Raw genomic sequence first — 15,409 nt, 5'->3', positions numbered from 1 at the left:
AATAAAATAAATAAAAAAATAATTATAAATATCAATAAATTTTAAGATAGAATTAATTTAGTAAAAGTGATTATAAATTAAAATGTAATAATTAAATTTCTAATTTTTAAGTTAAAATCAAATACGATAAATATTATGAAACGGAGGGAGTAGCGATTAAAAATCTTTTTTGGTGAATAAAATTAAAATATGGTAATAAAAATTAAAAAATTGAAATTTATTAAATAAAATAAATAAAAGTTCAGGTATGTCATGATTAATTATCCTATCATCCAAGATTACAGATGTTTCCGGCTTGACAACAACAATACTGGTTTTACAGCCGAACGCTCCACTGGTCAAAATCCCCAAATCCAAAATCCTCACCACCGCAAGGGTTTTAGCGCCACCGCTAACTTCTCATGCATTTCCTCCGCCTCTGAATTCCATCTTCCAAAATGGGCGGCGCCACCAGATTCCTCATGCTTCTCACCACTTCCACAACCCCCGCCCCACTTATTCTCAACCGCTACTCTTCTCTCCTCCGCCTCTCCCGCCACCGCCGCCAAATCCTCCCCTCTTTTCTCCAGCACCACAACCCCATAAAAATCAGAGACTCTCGCCAACTCCACATCCAATCCTCCGTCACCACCCCCACCGCCGCCAGTAATCATTTCTCAGACTCCTCCGTTCCTCGGGCGGACCGGGCCACGGAGACCCATTCCTGGCCGGAGTGGTCCAATTTAATCAATAATCTGTCCTTGTCTGGATATTTTAATAAGCAGATTAGAATTAATGATGAATTAATAGATGGAGTAAATTTGCCTCAGGATTTTATTAGTGCTGTCAGTGCTTGCTTTGCATTTGCTCTAGAGAAACCTCATCTTCTAGGGTTAGTTTTTTATTTAACCATCTAACTAATTAACTAGCTTGTTCTTATTTTTATTTTAGCTATAATTACATCATGATTTGAAATTTTAATTATTTTATTTTATTGCTGTGTAGGATGCTTCCAAGGAGAGATATTGAGGTAGTTGTTCATGAAGGAATGCCCTTTTTGTTTAAAAGTGGTGATGATTCAAAAAGGAGAATGATGGCATACTTGGGTATTGCTGGTAGTAATGTAAGTCTTACATAGGAGCTTATTTAACTTTTTGATATTCATATTCATTTAAAGTTGCTGTTAAAGATTATAATTGAAGACAATACACTATTTATTGTGAATGAATTTCATCGGTTAAATTTAAGGGTTGGTTTCGTTGACATGCATGCAGATTCAGTAACTATATTTTGTGAATTTTGCTAGCATTGTGAACGTTAATTTCATGAATTAGTATAGTAGTGTTGACTCATTAGAAGTGCTAAATGAGATTTAGGAGAGGGAGGGGGTGAGGGGTTTGGGGGGTGGAGGGGGTGAGGGGTTTGGGGGGTGGGGGGGTGGGGGTGGGTTACGGAGCAAAAGGAGGCTAGGACATGTCTTAGTAGTCTTACATAACTTCTTAAAACCATTCTTAAAATGCTACTACGTTTCCTAAGGCAACAATGGCCTGTCATAACACAGGCTAATGTTAATTTCACTACCTCATAGCACCTGCTTACGTCCGAAAAGTCCAACAAGATTATGAGCTCTGTTGTGTTACTCCATTGGGGGATCTTTAATTATATACACTACCTTAGACCAAGGTGAATGCCTTTGCTTACCATATAAGGATTCGAGAAATCTTTTGGCTTGTTTCTTGAAGATGTCACAAATGAAGGTTTGTTAAAAGCTTCTCGTATTGTCTATATCTAAACATACCATAATCTCTTGATATGAACTAGAATTTTATATTTGTCACTCATGAGTGGTGTCATCAAGTTTATTAACAAAAACACAACTCAGAAGTTAGAAGTGGAAGACTTTGTGTTTTATGTTTAATCATCACTTATGAAAAACCTGAAAGTAAATATGGTGTTTGCAGTTCTCTTTTACAGATCTGCCTGTAAAGTGATATCTCTAAAACTCGTGCAGTTTGCTTCTACCACCCACTTATGTACTTAACCCTTGTTCAACTTAGTTCGCGAAGAGTTACTCCTGTAGGGAATGCTTTCTTAGTTAGGTTTAAATCTTTGTACTAGGGTTTCTATTTCTCTTTTTATATCTAAGTACATGGCTATATTCATCCATTTGACACTATTAATCTTATTGGTCTAACCTTATGTGCCGAATTCTTAAATGTGCATTATTATCAACACTGTCTCTTCAAATTTTAGGTGCAAAATACTGATGGGGCATGCACAATTGACTTGGTGAGGTTTTTATTAAGCCATGTGAGCCATCTTGTTTCTTCTGAGAAGAACAATCAGCCTAGTGGGGAGATAGACTCATCTATTCGGCACCTTTTGGGTGAGTTAGCAAAGCTGAGTCATACTCCACAGACATACTTGTCTGGATCTGTGCAAAACCAGTTACCTGATAGATATGGGCAAGCACCAAGGCCTTCCGCACAAAACATTGAAATGAAAAGAGGTGATTGGATTTGCCCTAGGTAGAGTCCTTACTTTTCTTTGTATCATATATTATTTCTTCAATTTCTTTCCCTATTACTAACTGCTGGTGTCATGTAACTATGTAAATAAAAGTTCATTGTTTGTTTTATGGTTCTCTGTCTCTTTATTAAAAAGGAATCATTGCTATTTCCTTCTTTCTATTCTAATATATCTTTAATGTAGCAAACATGTAAACAACTCTTTGAATTTTTGAGCAGGTGTAGTTTCATGAACTTTGCAAGAAATATGAGGTGCCGTGATTGTGATGAAGCACGCCCAAAGAGGCAGCTTACTGGTGGGGAGTGGGAGTGTCCTCAGTGAGCATTGTTTATTTGTTTTTCTTATCTTCGATGGACTTGGTGGTTGATCTCTCTTCAACTTGATAATGAATAGACAAACTTTCCCTTTTGCAGATGTGATTTTTTTAATTATGGAAAGAAATAGTGTGCTTGAGGTGTGACTGTAAGCGACCTGGAGAGGTCTCTTTTGGTGCTGCCAATGCTAGCTCAGGGCTGGGATATGGCAATGGGAGCAATGCAAATAGGGCTGATGTGGATAGCAGGCTGGCAGCTAATGAAGAGAAAGCACAACGATGGTTTAGCAAAATTTCTCAGATGGACAGTAATTCGGACATGAGTACTATAGCAGATGAAGATTTTCCTGAAATCATGCCATTGCGGAAAGGAGTCAACAGATTTGTTGTCAGCACAAGGAAGACACCACTTGAAAGGAGGCTCTCCAATGCCGAATATCGCAGAAACTTGGATAGCAGTGGCAGTTCTGAAAGCACAGGTGTGAATGTAAAACGTGATCAATCAATAAACTTGAGTTTGGATGAGATTCTTGGCCGTAAGACAGCTACTTCCGAGACTGATGACAAGAATCTCAAGATTGGACAGAATGTGGTATCAGGTACTTCTACTTCTAGTCCAACCTCACCACAGTATAGTGCCCCAAGAGGCAGCAGTTATGTTCCATTTGTGCCCTTACCTGAAGATATGTTTGCCAAGAAAACTGATAAACCACAATTGGATGAGGGTGAGATGGATCTGGAAAGCAGGTCTCTTGCTTCAAGGGGTAATGAACAAACAGCTTCTAGGAGCAGTGAATATAGTAAATCATCAGACAGTAGGCAGGCTTCTGAGAACCTCATGGACCCGACATTGATCAATGAAAAAGAAAAAGAGCAAGCTGACAAATCAGAGAGATGGTTAAAGAGAGTGGCAGAGCTGCATGATGTTAAAGATCTGGCTGGTGCAATTTCAGATGAGGACTTCCCCGAAATCATGCCAATGCGAAAGGGAGAGAATCGATTTGTAGTCAGCAAAAGGAAAGATCGTTCTTTGACCTCTCCAATGTATAAGAGACAAATGGCCATGGACCAAGCTAATGATACGAACTTCGTGCCATTTGTTCCCTTTCCACCAAACTACTTTGCTCAAAAAAATGTTCAGCAGTCTGGTGGAGCTAATCCGACTAATACTCCTACAAGTGGAAATTCAATTCCTGCAGCACCAGTAGAAACTGAGGCAGATGCGTCTTATGGGGCATTAACAAGTGGAAATTCAGATCAAATTGCTGCTGATCCCAGGCCTAATAGTTGGACCAACGGACAAGAGAATATTAGGGGTACATCAAATCTTACGGGCAGTTCTACACAAAATTATACTACCCTTTCAAGCAGCAAAGATGGCAGGAACAACGAATTTGCTGGTAAAGAGAATGTCAAAGACGAAGCAAGCTTGATGGGGGCTACTGCTACGTCTGATCCATCTAAGAGTCAAAATATTAGAGGGGGCTGGAGCGGAAAAAGTTTGGAAGGTTCAGCAGTGAAAGAACCAGATCCTCTGGACATGTCTGAGGAAGCAAAGGCGGAGAGGTGGTTCAGACGTGTTGCTCAGATCAACGACATATCCGAGTTAAGTCAGATCCCTGATGAAGATTTCCCATCAATAATGCCAATGCGGAAAGGTGTGAATAGATTTGTAGTGAGCAAAAGGAAAACACCATTGGAGAGAAGGTTGACATCTACTCAGTACAGAAGAAATCTTCCTACAGTGAACTCTGATCCAATAAAGGAAAGTGATGATAGCTGATGCATCAATCAAAGACTACAGTAAGCTATATGGATTGGTCATTGACATTTATTCTTTGCAAATTTTGTTCCTAGTAGTTGAAACTTGAAAGAGTGAACCTATCTAGGCACTGTGTTCAAATTGTGTGGCATCTGTTCGAGCTCAATAATCCGACAGGTCAAGCCTATTTCGGTCGGCCCCAATTGTAGCATATGCAGGATTATGGTGCATTTGCTAATGCAATAAGAACACAGATGCATATCTCAAGTAAAATAGACGATGTATAATGGTCATGTATCATTGTCATGTTTACACATGGAATCTGAAAAAAATTAATACTACGAGTACTAGTTTTTGCTTTTGTGGATAGTTTGCTGAAGGTAAACCCTTGCATCACTGGTATTGTCAGGATAGGTTTTGGGCAAATATACAATTCATTCCCAAGTAACTAGTAGAAAATCAAGTCTGACCCAATAAATTAACTTTAGATCAACATTTATTAGTTAGTAATTGATGCTACAAATTATAAAATAATCCTAATCTTTATGGTTGACATTTTAAATTAAAAAAGTATTTAACGTTTTTCACGGAGATACGAGTATCATTTAATATTAATAATAAATATTCCTGCTAGCTTAATTCAAGGTGACAACTAGATAGAGACATGCAAGTCATGTTCATATGATCAGGTCAGAAAATTCATTAGATGCATAAAATTAAATATTTTCAGTTCAAATAAGAGTCATCTTCTTTCATTGTTCATTCTCATTTCTAAATGGGCAATGAAATTTCTTCATTTTCTGTTTCCATGTCTGCTAAAAAATGGGGAAGAAATTGTCCAATTTACTTACACAAAGCACTAAGTTTGACAGTGTTTTTTTTATTAGAATTTCTTGAAGCAATTCTGTGTATAGTTTACAGATTTCTTGATAGGTTTATTGAAGGAAAATCATCTTCATGCTACTGTGGGAACAAGAATTCAAGAAACTCAAGCCTTAAGGAGGAGTCAGAATCTTTGTATGACAGGAGAAACATTTTCTCCAAAATGTATTTGTTTGCAATTCTAAGAAAATGGATTGACAGCAACAATAATATTGATCATTCAGTTGGCAAATGTGTGAGAAATAGGTGGTCTGATTGCAATTGTGAGTCTTGTATTTCTTGGATCAAACATGGTAGTGACAAGCTTCATGTTGTTATAAGTCAACCTTCAGGTATTGAACTATATACCCTTTTTTTTTACTTTCAAAACCGTATCGAACCGAAAATCGATCTTTTAGGCCCGGCTTGTTAATATTACCAATTTCAAATCCAATTGAACCGAATTTTCCAGTTTAACCCGTAATTGTAGGCTGTAGTTGAACCGAGATGCTCATGAGCGGCTCAATGTTCAGCTTGGTTTGTGTTATTCATATTCTAAACGAATCAAGCTTAACTTTATGTTAATTTATTTAAACGGGCATGAATTTGAACATATTGGTGTTCAGTTTGTTTATGTTCACGAACAGATCATATATGGGCTCGTATTATAGTTCGTGAACAAAATTACATATGAGCTCGATTAACAGTTCTTGAATTGGCTCATATAAAAGTTCGATAAAGAGTTTGCGAATTAGCTTCTATATCTGTTCCATTATACATTCTTGAAACTAGCAATACGGGGTGAGCATGAATATTTTAAACTTGAAATGAACCGAACTCAGTATAAAATTCGAACGAACACGAACCAAATATGAATACCTCATTTATGTAACGAACCAAACATAATCACTTTAAAGTCCAAATTCGATTCATTTACGGTCCTAATGGTTGCTTTTTTTGGTGTGTGTGCAGGCAGCAATACTAAGAAGCCAATAGAAAATGTAATATTCATACATGGGCTGTTTAGCTCTTCATCATTCTGGACAAAATCGGTGTTTCCAAATTTGTCGGAAACTACAAAACAGAGCTACAGGTTGTTTGCTGTTGATCTTCTGGGATTCGGGGATAGTCCTAAACCAATGGATTGTTTGTACACTTTGAAAGATAACCTGGAAATGATAGAGAATTCTGTAATAAATCCATATGAATTGCAATCTTTCCATTTGGTTGCACATTCTATGGGCTGCATCATTGCTTTAGCTCTCGCTTCCAAATACTCTAATACCATAAAATCAGTCACTCTCGTTGCACCGGTAAGTTATTGTTTGCTTCTTTATTCTAAAAAAATATTATTTCCTATGACATTTTAGTTTACACTTGTGATGATTTTTTAAAAATTTATGACGAAACTATAATGATGACAAATTTGTGATAGAAATTCCTCACGGTCAAATCTTTTTATTTTAAAATAGTACTCCATAGTCTATAAAAAAGTATTTTGATTGATTTTGAAACTTAATAATTATTGATTTTACTTAATTCGGGTTGATTTTGAAATTTCAGGCTTGTTTTCCTCATTACAATAAACTCGGAGGAGATTTAGAAGTGCTTAAAAGAGTAGCAATACAAAGAATATGGCCACCGGCGGTATTTGTTGGCGCAGTTGCTTCATGGTATGAACACCTCTCTCGAAGTCTTCATTTTATAATTTTAAGACATCATCAAACATGGGAAAAGCTCCTCAAACTACTCACCAATAGGTACGTAACACTACTCCTCAGCGACTTGCAAATTTTAATATATATTTTTACACTTAAAAAAGTTTGGAAAAGGTTTAAATTTTTATATGCAATAGATTTTTTCGTTTTAGAAGTTTAATGATTTGCTTGCAGAGAACCAAGTAATGGAATGAAAGACTTCACCAAGCACACGCATCATTCGATTTGGCATACGACACACAATGTCTTATACGGAGGAGCAAAATTCGTGGACGAATATTTGGAAATTCTAAAGAAATCGAGAGCTAAAATCAGTATTGTACAAGGTGATCGTGATAAATATGTTCCAATTGATTGCAGTTACTATATTAAGCAGAAAATCCCTCGTGCAGACCTAAACATCGTACCTAATGCGACACATAATTCTGTAATTTTTCAAAGAAAAAAAGAGTTTATTCAGAATTTAGAGCGCCTATGGGCATCAAGTCTTGCGGTAAAGAGCTTTATGTGATTATAGATTTATTTTCATGGTGTGATGTTTATTTGTTAATTTATAATTGAAAAGCTTAACCTATGGTAGCAACAAATAGACAGAGAGAGAGCTTATAGTTTCATATTAAATTTTGTTATGCACTTTATATCTTATTTTAAACATTGAGTAATAAGCTTTTTGATGCAGAAAGTTAGACTACAATTTTTATATCTTTTAAGAAAAATTCTATTTGAAATAGACTATAATTTGTATTCTACTACTGCTCTATACATATTGTGATGATATTCAAAATAATCAATAGAAATTTTTTGGCTTATTTACTCTGTATGGTATAAGAGCCCTTTATAAAACAAAGGATCAACCAATCTTAAGGTCTCCAAATTTTACGTTTTTAATTTATTTGTTCCCTAAATGTCTATTTGGTCTAAACTGGAATCTAAAGTTTGCGTTTTTAATTTATCTGGTCCTTGAACTTTTATTTGCTCTCATTTAGTCTCTGAATTTTAATTTTTTTGCTTCTTAGGATCCTCAAACGAATGAAAGGTTAGAAACCAGATAAACTAAAAAATATAAAGTTCAGGAACCTAATAAAAATAAATATAAGTTCAGAGATCAGAGATCAGATAAACAAAAAATGTAAAATTTAGAGATCAAATAAGATAAGATCAAATGGAAGTTCATGGATCAAATAACTAAAAACGTAAAGTTGAGTAACCTTAAATGGGTTAATCTTAAAACAAACTAGCAAGCGGATATGCGTCTGGTTTGATATTGCACGCCTAAAACAAACTACTTCCTCTTTCATTTTTTGCTAATCGATCTTTTCAATTAAAACATGTCTTATGTGTTTCTGTTACTGGCGTTTTGCGTTTGTAACAACAAGCGTGTGAAATGCGGGCGTGCCAGGAAGCGGATTCCAAAATGTAACTTAACTTCTTAAACGAGCGATTGGGGTTTGGTTAACCTTATAACAAGTACTCCAATCAAGTAATGCTAAAACAAAGAATCCAATTGTAAATGTGTTTACTAATTGAATGAAATGAAAATACAAGTGTTTGAGTAGAAATTGCAAAAGTTCAATCGTAAAGTTTTTTACTGATTGAAGAAAACTGAGAATGCTAAGTGTTGAGTGTTTTTGCCTTTGGGCTGGTTTTTGTTGGATTTGATCGGGGGTTTTCTCTTCCTGCTCTTGTCCTATTTATAGACTTTATCACTTGAAAACTGGTGCTTCATCTTTCAACTGCACACGTTCTTTCCCACCTTCAAAAACTGCCAATCGTGTCTTGTTGCTTCTGCTCGTGCTTTTTGACTTCTAATCTTCTGAAAATAACCTTCTTGGGCTTATGGGCCATTTAAAACATAATTTAATGGCCATTTAAAACATAAGCTTAACCTTCTGAAAATGGACTTAGGCCTTTTGAAACTCCTAGGAATAACTCGTCAACTTCTAGAATCAACCTCTGAAACCAATCATCTAAAATCAACCTCTGAAATAGATTGAGTCAACCTTTGGAATTAACTTCTGGAAAATAACTTCTGAAATCAAACTTCTGGAGTAGTCACGGCTTGTTGTATGGAATAATAGCCGTTGATTCTAATATTTTCTCTGCTTTCTTTTTAACCTTTTGATGAATCTCTAGAGGTTTATTTTCCTTTAGTTGGCCTTTTCTATTTTTTCCAGTAAAATGAATGGGGCCAACATAGGAATCATAGTAGCAAACTTCCACCATGTTAGTGGCAGTGGTGAATGGTTTAATATTCACTACCCATCCCTTGTCAATAAGATGGGGAAAATAGTTGCCTCCTAAGTCTAGAGGTTGATCATAATTTTCATTAACCTCTGAATCATCTATGTAAGGATGAATGACTTCTCTTACGACTTCTATGTCAAGTGGCCGTGCTAGAGGTTGGGGAAAATAATTTCCCCCTCTTCCTAGAGGTTGGATATAATTTTGATTAACCTCTAGATTATCCATGTAAGGATGAACGGCTTCTCTCACGGCCTCCATGTCAAGAGGCCGTGTTAGAGGTTGGGGTGGCAGAGGTTGATTCCTATTGCCCCCTGTGTCCAGAGGTTGGACATAATTTTTATTAACCTCTGGATCATCCATGGAAGGATGAACGGCTTGTCTCACGGCCTCGATGTCAAGTGGCCGTGCTAGAGGTTGGAGTGGCAGAGGTTGGTTCCTCCCCTGGGGAAAATAATTTCCCCCTCTGCCCAGAGGTTGGACATAATTTTGATTAACCTCTGGATCATCCATGGAAGGATGATTAGCAGCACCTGCGTTATGAAACGGCTTGCAATTTCGGCCAGTTTGATTATTTATTTTAAAAGAGTTAACTTGAGCAAGTTCATCTCTTTTATGAGGTGGTACATGCCTTTCTTCAAGAGGTGATGGGTTTGAGATTGGTACAGTGCTTCCAATCTCTTGAACTCCTCTAGAGGTTTGCCCCCCGAGTCGGTTAGCCGTGTTAACAGCCTCTGGCAATTCATCATCATCCTTCAGGGACAATAATTTCACTGTAACTATTAATTCCGCCAAGCGTTCCATGTCGAACTGTTGTTTCCTGTTCAACTCGGCCTGTGCTTGGTTAAAGCTAGCATGAGTCTTTTTCATGTCTACCATGGATTTTAACAACACCTCTAAAGCCCCTACCAATCTCGGCTTAGAATTTTGCCGAGTTGGTATTTGTTGCTCTCCAAAGCCAGGAGGCACATCTTCACTCGCCTCTCCTAGAGGCAAATTTTCTTTTTCAATTCTTCTGACCATGTGAGCCACATAGTCTCCATGTCCTACATATGCAGAAGTAGGATCATCCACTGCATCCTGAGATACAATAATATATTTTCCTTTCTCACTTCGAGTTCTAGCCATGACTCTCAGTGTCCCACTGGGCGTGCCAAAAATTGTTACTGGCATTTTGCGTTTGTAACAACAAGCGTGTGAAATGCGGGCGTGCCAGGAAGCGGATTCCAAAATGTAACTTAACTTCTTAAAACGAGCGATTGGGGTTTGGTTAACCTTATAACAAGTACTCCAATCAAGTAATGCTAAAACAAAGAATCCAATTGTAAATGTGTTTACTAATTGAATGAAATGAAAATACAAGTGTTTGAGTAGAAATTGCAGAAGTTCAATCGTAAAGTTCTTTACTGATTGAAGAAAACTGAGAATGCTAAGTGTTGAGTGTTTTTGCCTTTGGGCTGGTTTTTGTTGGATTTGATCGGGGGTTTTCTCTTCCTGCTCTTGTCCTATTTATAGACTTTATCACTTGAAAACTGCTGCTTCATCTTTCAACTGCACACGTTCTTTCCCACCTTCAAAAACTGCCAATCGTGTCTTGTTGCTTCTGCTCGTGCTTTTTGACTTCTAATCTTCTGAAAATAACCTTCTTGGGCTTATGGGCCATTTAAAACATAATTTAATGGCCATTTAAAACATGGGCTTAACCTTCGACGTCTGCAGTTCTGACAGAAAGGAAAACTAGCACCTCCGCTGTTACCGCGCCCAAAACTGCGGCTGCTACCGCTGTTGCCTGAACTGTAGGTGTACGGCTGATAACTCTTCTTGACACCCCTCTTCTTGTTCTTGTACTGAGAAGGTGTCGATTGGTAGCTACCACCACCACTCTGCTGTCCAGGGCCAGAAGACTTCTTGGTCTGAGAAGGACCAGAAATATCCCCAAACTGCAGTAACGAGCTCTCCATACGCCGAGCACTGTCTACTACGTCTGTGAAATCTCTGCGTGTCTCGGTCAGCAAACTCACAAAATCGCGCCCTAAGCCTTTTACGTATCTGTTGTTCACCCTTTCCTGATCTGTCTACAAGTCCGGCGCGAATCGACCCAACCTCACGAACTCTGTCGTATACTCGGATACTGACCTATCATCCCTAGTCAGCGTAAGAAACCTGTCTCTGTGACCCTCTGTCACTGAAAACGGCAAGAAGAAAGCTCTGAATCTCGCCACAAACTGAGCCCAAGAGATGGTAGCCATGTCAGCATGAACAGAGCTACGAAACCAGTCCCCAGCTGAACCCTTCATTGACATCTCTACCAGAACGACGGTCTGACGCTCCGTAGCCTGCAGTCGCCGAGCATTCTGCTCAACATCCTCGAGAAAATCCAGCGCGTCTCCGGAACCGTCAAACTCCGTTGGCTTCAGCCTCATGTAAGCCAATACCAAATCCCTGTCAGTGGTTCCAACACCACCAACTACTGCACCACCAGCCTGTGGTTGCTGTTGCTGGGCAATCTGACCCAAAACTGCATACTGATCCTGCAAAGCGACCTGTCCCGCTTGCAGCTGAACCTGGTTGAGTTGTAACGCAGCGACTCCAGCCAAAAACGTGTTGAAGTCGAAATCGCCCAACTCAGGTTGTGCCACACCTGGTGCTTGAGCACCTTCTGCAGCACCGCGTCCAACGCCTCTGCCTCTACCTCTGCCAGCTTGACCTCGGCCAGCTTGACCTCGGCCACCTCGACCTCGACCAGCTCGACCCCGACCAGCTGGACCTCTGCCTGCTAGTCCTCTACCAGCATGAACCTCTGGTTCATTCTGATCCACCTCCATAGAGATCGCGTCATCAGCCTCAGCATTTTGCTGAGCCGCAGCACGAGTACGAGTATTCATTCCTAAGAATGAAACAAGAACAATTTTAAATAACACAGCAAATTTCATACCTAAGCATGAAACAAAACAAGCACCAATTAAGATTTCCCGAGAAATCAACAATGATAAAATTTTATTCACCCAAGTGAAAATAACAATATAGTAAACAATAAATCAAATAAATTCACACGACTGACTCACGACATTCCTATAGGAGTAGGCAGAAAGTTTTGAAAACAAAAGATGACGTTTCAAAGACAAGACTCGAATCCTAATTCTGCAGTAGTTCCTAGGACAATTTAACCACTTAACATGCCAAACAATAAACACTTAACATTTAAAAGGCCTTGGTTTGAAACCAAAGCTCTGATACCAACTTTGTCACGACCCATTTTCATGAATCGTGACCGGCGCTAGGGTATGGGTATGGTTGTACCAAAACCCGTAGCAAACCTTGCGGATAACAACTTAATTACATTTAAAACAATAAACCTGCAGTTGATCACATGCTCGATGGCAACCGAGACTTCAGCCTAATCTAGCAGTACATATAAACAGCATATATTTAAAGTACGCTTATCTCAAATAATCTCAACAGCATGGCAAACCATAAACACTGTAATCATGTCATAGCTGATAATATAATAGATGGACCAATCCAACAATCAATAGTCTAAAATATAAACGTATAAGACTAAGACATAAATACTGATACTACTACTGCGGTCTAAGAGTTTAAAACAGTTCGACTCTTTATTTCTGAAAATAAAATAAAAACCTCTGAGAATGAAGAAACGGAGATCGACCAATGCTCAAATCATAAACCTGGAAAATTTGGGAAAACAACGGGGTCAGATTTACTGAGTAGAGTTTATATAACCATTTACATTTATTAAGTTAAAAACCTTTAAAACGTTTAATAAAACATTTTCATTATGGATTATCAATGAAACCCTAAATCACAATTCTAAATCCATTGTCGTGTCGGTGAGACGTATCTCAATAACCGATCCCCGACTATCACTTAATAAATAGTGAGCCCAGGAGACGTATCTTCCACCGGTGCCCTCACTAAGGTGAGACGTATCTCAAACCTACCTCAATACCATAATCATTACCGGTGCGCACGCAGTCCCGATGATGCCCATCGAGTAGCACGTTCCAAATCAAATCCACAATGCCGAAAAACAGTTCGAAAGCTGTTTATACATATACATATACAAAATAATACATTTGCTTAATAAAGAGATAAATAGAGATATAAACTCACTGCTTGCTAAATCCACGTGATCCTGACAAGCAATCTAACTCTAGTTCGCCTCTGAAGTACGAACAGTCGACGGGTCTAAATAAAATATTAAAATTAAAATCAGACCGTAACTCTAAAGAGTACTAGACACCACATAGGACTAGTACACACAACAACACGCCAACGTATAATCAAACATACAAGATTAAAACGTATTAAAACTATAACCCAAGTTATAGAAACCAAACCATATAAGTTATATATATTAAATAACAATGCAAGTAATTTATTAAACAAATTAATTTAACCCAAGTTAAAAGTTTATATCGGTGAGTCAGCCGAGTTTTTAAAAACTACCAAGCTTCTTCCCACTTGTCGGGCGACCATAGTCTAACCCAAACAAAACTTATTAATTTTATAAACCCGAGTTTATAAATTAAAAATACTTGATAAAACAATTATCTATATTAAAATAGAATTTAATATCTTCTAATTCAAGTAACCCAAGTTACAACCCAAAAACTTAATTAAATAAGTCATAAAAGTTTAGGGTCTAAATTGCACTTTAACCAATTAGGGACTAAACTGTACTTTAGCCAACTAAGGACTAAATGGTACTTTAGTCAATTATAAAATCAAATTAATTTCCCATTCTTAATTTACTAAATAATAAATCAATTAAAAGTCCAAGAGTTATAATTTAGCAAAAATATAGCTTTAGAAACTTTTAGGGACTAAATCGCCAATTAGCCAAAATAGACATTTCAATTAAAATTAAATATAATTACCTTATATTAATTCAAGTTATAAAATATTTAACGTATTCAATTTGTCTATTTAAAATCAAATGAGTTCAAATTATTATCAAACAAAAGATAAAGTTAAACTTAAAGGATTTAATTGATTCAAACAAAACAACTAAGGACAACTTTAACCCTTTGACCATCACTTATAATCAAACAACATAAAACAAATTTGTTCCTGCCATGTCCAGTGCCATCCCGCCATTATACAATTTCAAATCAACAATTATAATCCATCAAACATGAAATTGCTGGGTTCTTAAACCTAATCATTAAAAAAAACTTAACGAATCCTAAACATGATCTTAAGAAAACAACCAATGAATAACCCATTCCCCATAAACTTAGCAGTTAACAAAATAAAGAAGGACGACAGAAACCAATTCAGACAACGATGAAACGAACGGTATATAACACAACGGAACAACACCACTCGAACATTTCAGTTAAATCAATTCTGACGACTTAGGATACTAATAATCATAAAAGTAATCAAAATCATGGCTCAATGAATTCTGCAGCAACATCAATAAGAAACTGAATCAACATAGCACACAAATACGATGAGACGACGGCGATTGAAACGAGATCGATAGCGTACCGTTTTGCAAAACCGAGATAGGGAAACGTAGATATGTGAGTCTAGAACGTCTGGAATCAAACGGTTCTGATTTCGATTAAGAAACGAGGGAGAACGATAAGAATTACGTAAAGCCGTTTCAAACCAAAAACTGAAAATTAAAAGCAAACTCACCGATGATTTTCTGTCAACTTCGGAAGAGATTACGGCTAGCGAATTCTCAGCGAAATTGAAAGAGAAAGACGGCTACGGGTTGCCTGATGTGTGGGGAATAGGTTAGGTCAAAAAAATATCGAAAAGAAACGGAGGGAGTAGGTTAGAAGTAGGAAACGCAACAGAAGGAGAAGATGATTCTGCAATCTTATGCAAAAATTTGGACTTTCTAATTAATGAGTGCATGGGCCTTTAATGCTATAAATATGAAAGAATAAGGCATGGGCCTTAGTTACGTAAGAATAGATGAAGTGCATGCATGGCTCTCCTTTTTTATTCTTTTCTTATTTATTTTTT

General features: G+C 37.4%; 1 protein-coding gene and 1 pseudogene across 1 annotated transcript; both read left to right on the top strand.

Moving 5' to 3' along the window:
- The first annotated feature begins 267 nt into the window (after positions 1–267).
- On the top strand, positions 268–4,944 carry LOC126656489 (zinc finger protein VAR3, chloroplastic-like; annotated as a pseudogene).
- Positions 4,945–5,043: 99 nt separating this feature from the next.
- On the top strand, positions 5,044–7,844 carry LOC126656500 (probable lysophospholipase BODYGUARD 4). The gene is made up of 4 exons (XM_050351082.2): positions 5,044–5,797; positions 6,417–6,757; positions 7,008–7,204; positions 7,337–7,844. The coding sequence occupies exons 1-4, from the start codon at positions 5,359–5,361 to the stop codon at positions 7,671–7,673; spliced, it is 1,314 nt and encodes a 437-aa protein (XP_050207039.1). The 5' UTR covers positions 5,044–5,358; the 3' UTR covers positions 7,674–7,844.
- Positions 7,845–15,409: the final 7,565 nt, after the last annotated feature.

Source organism: Mercurialis annua, linkage group LG1-X, assembly GCF_937616625.2.
Source record: "Mercurialis annua linkage group LG1-X, ddMerAnnu1.2, whole genome shotgun sequence".
Lineage (NCBI taxonomy): Eukaryota > Viridiplantae > Streptophyta > Magnoliopsida > Malpighiales > Euphorbiaceae > Mercurialis > Mercurialis annua.
Note: the sequence above shows the minus strand (reverse complement) of the source record. Positions and strands in the feature narration are given on the sequence as shown.

What these genes read in the sequence shown, in the direction of transcription:
- LOC126656500 (XM_050351082.2), top strand. Translation starts at nt 5,359, where the DNA reads ATGGGCAATGAAATTTCTTCATTTTCTGTTTCCATGTCTGCTAAAAAA. An exon ending in CAGTCACTCTCGTTGCACCG is followed by an intron (nt 6,758 to 7,007) that starts GTAAGTTATTGT and finishes TTGAAATTTCAG; the next exon opens with GCTTGTTTTCCTCATTACAA. An exon ending in CTCAAACTACTCACCAATAG is followed by an intron (nt 7,205 to 7,336) that starts GTACGTAACACT and finishes ATTTGCTTGCAG; the next exon opens with AGAACCAAGTAATGGAATGA.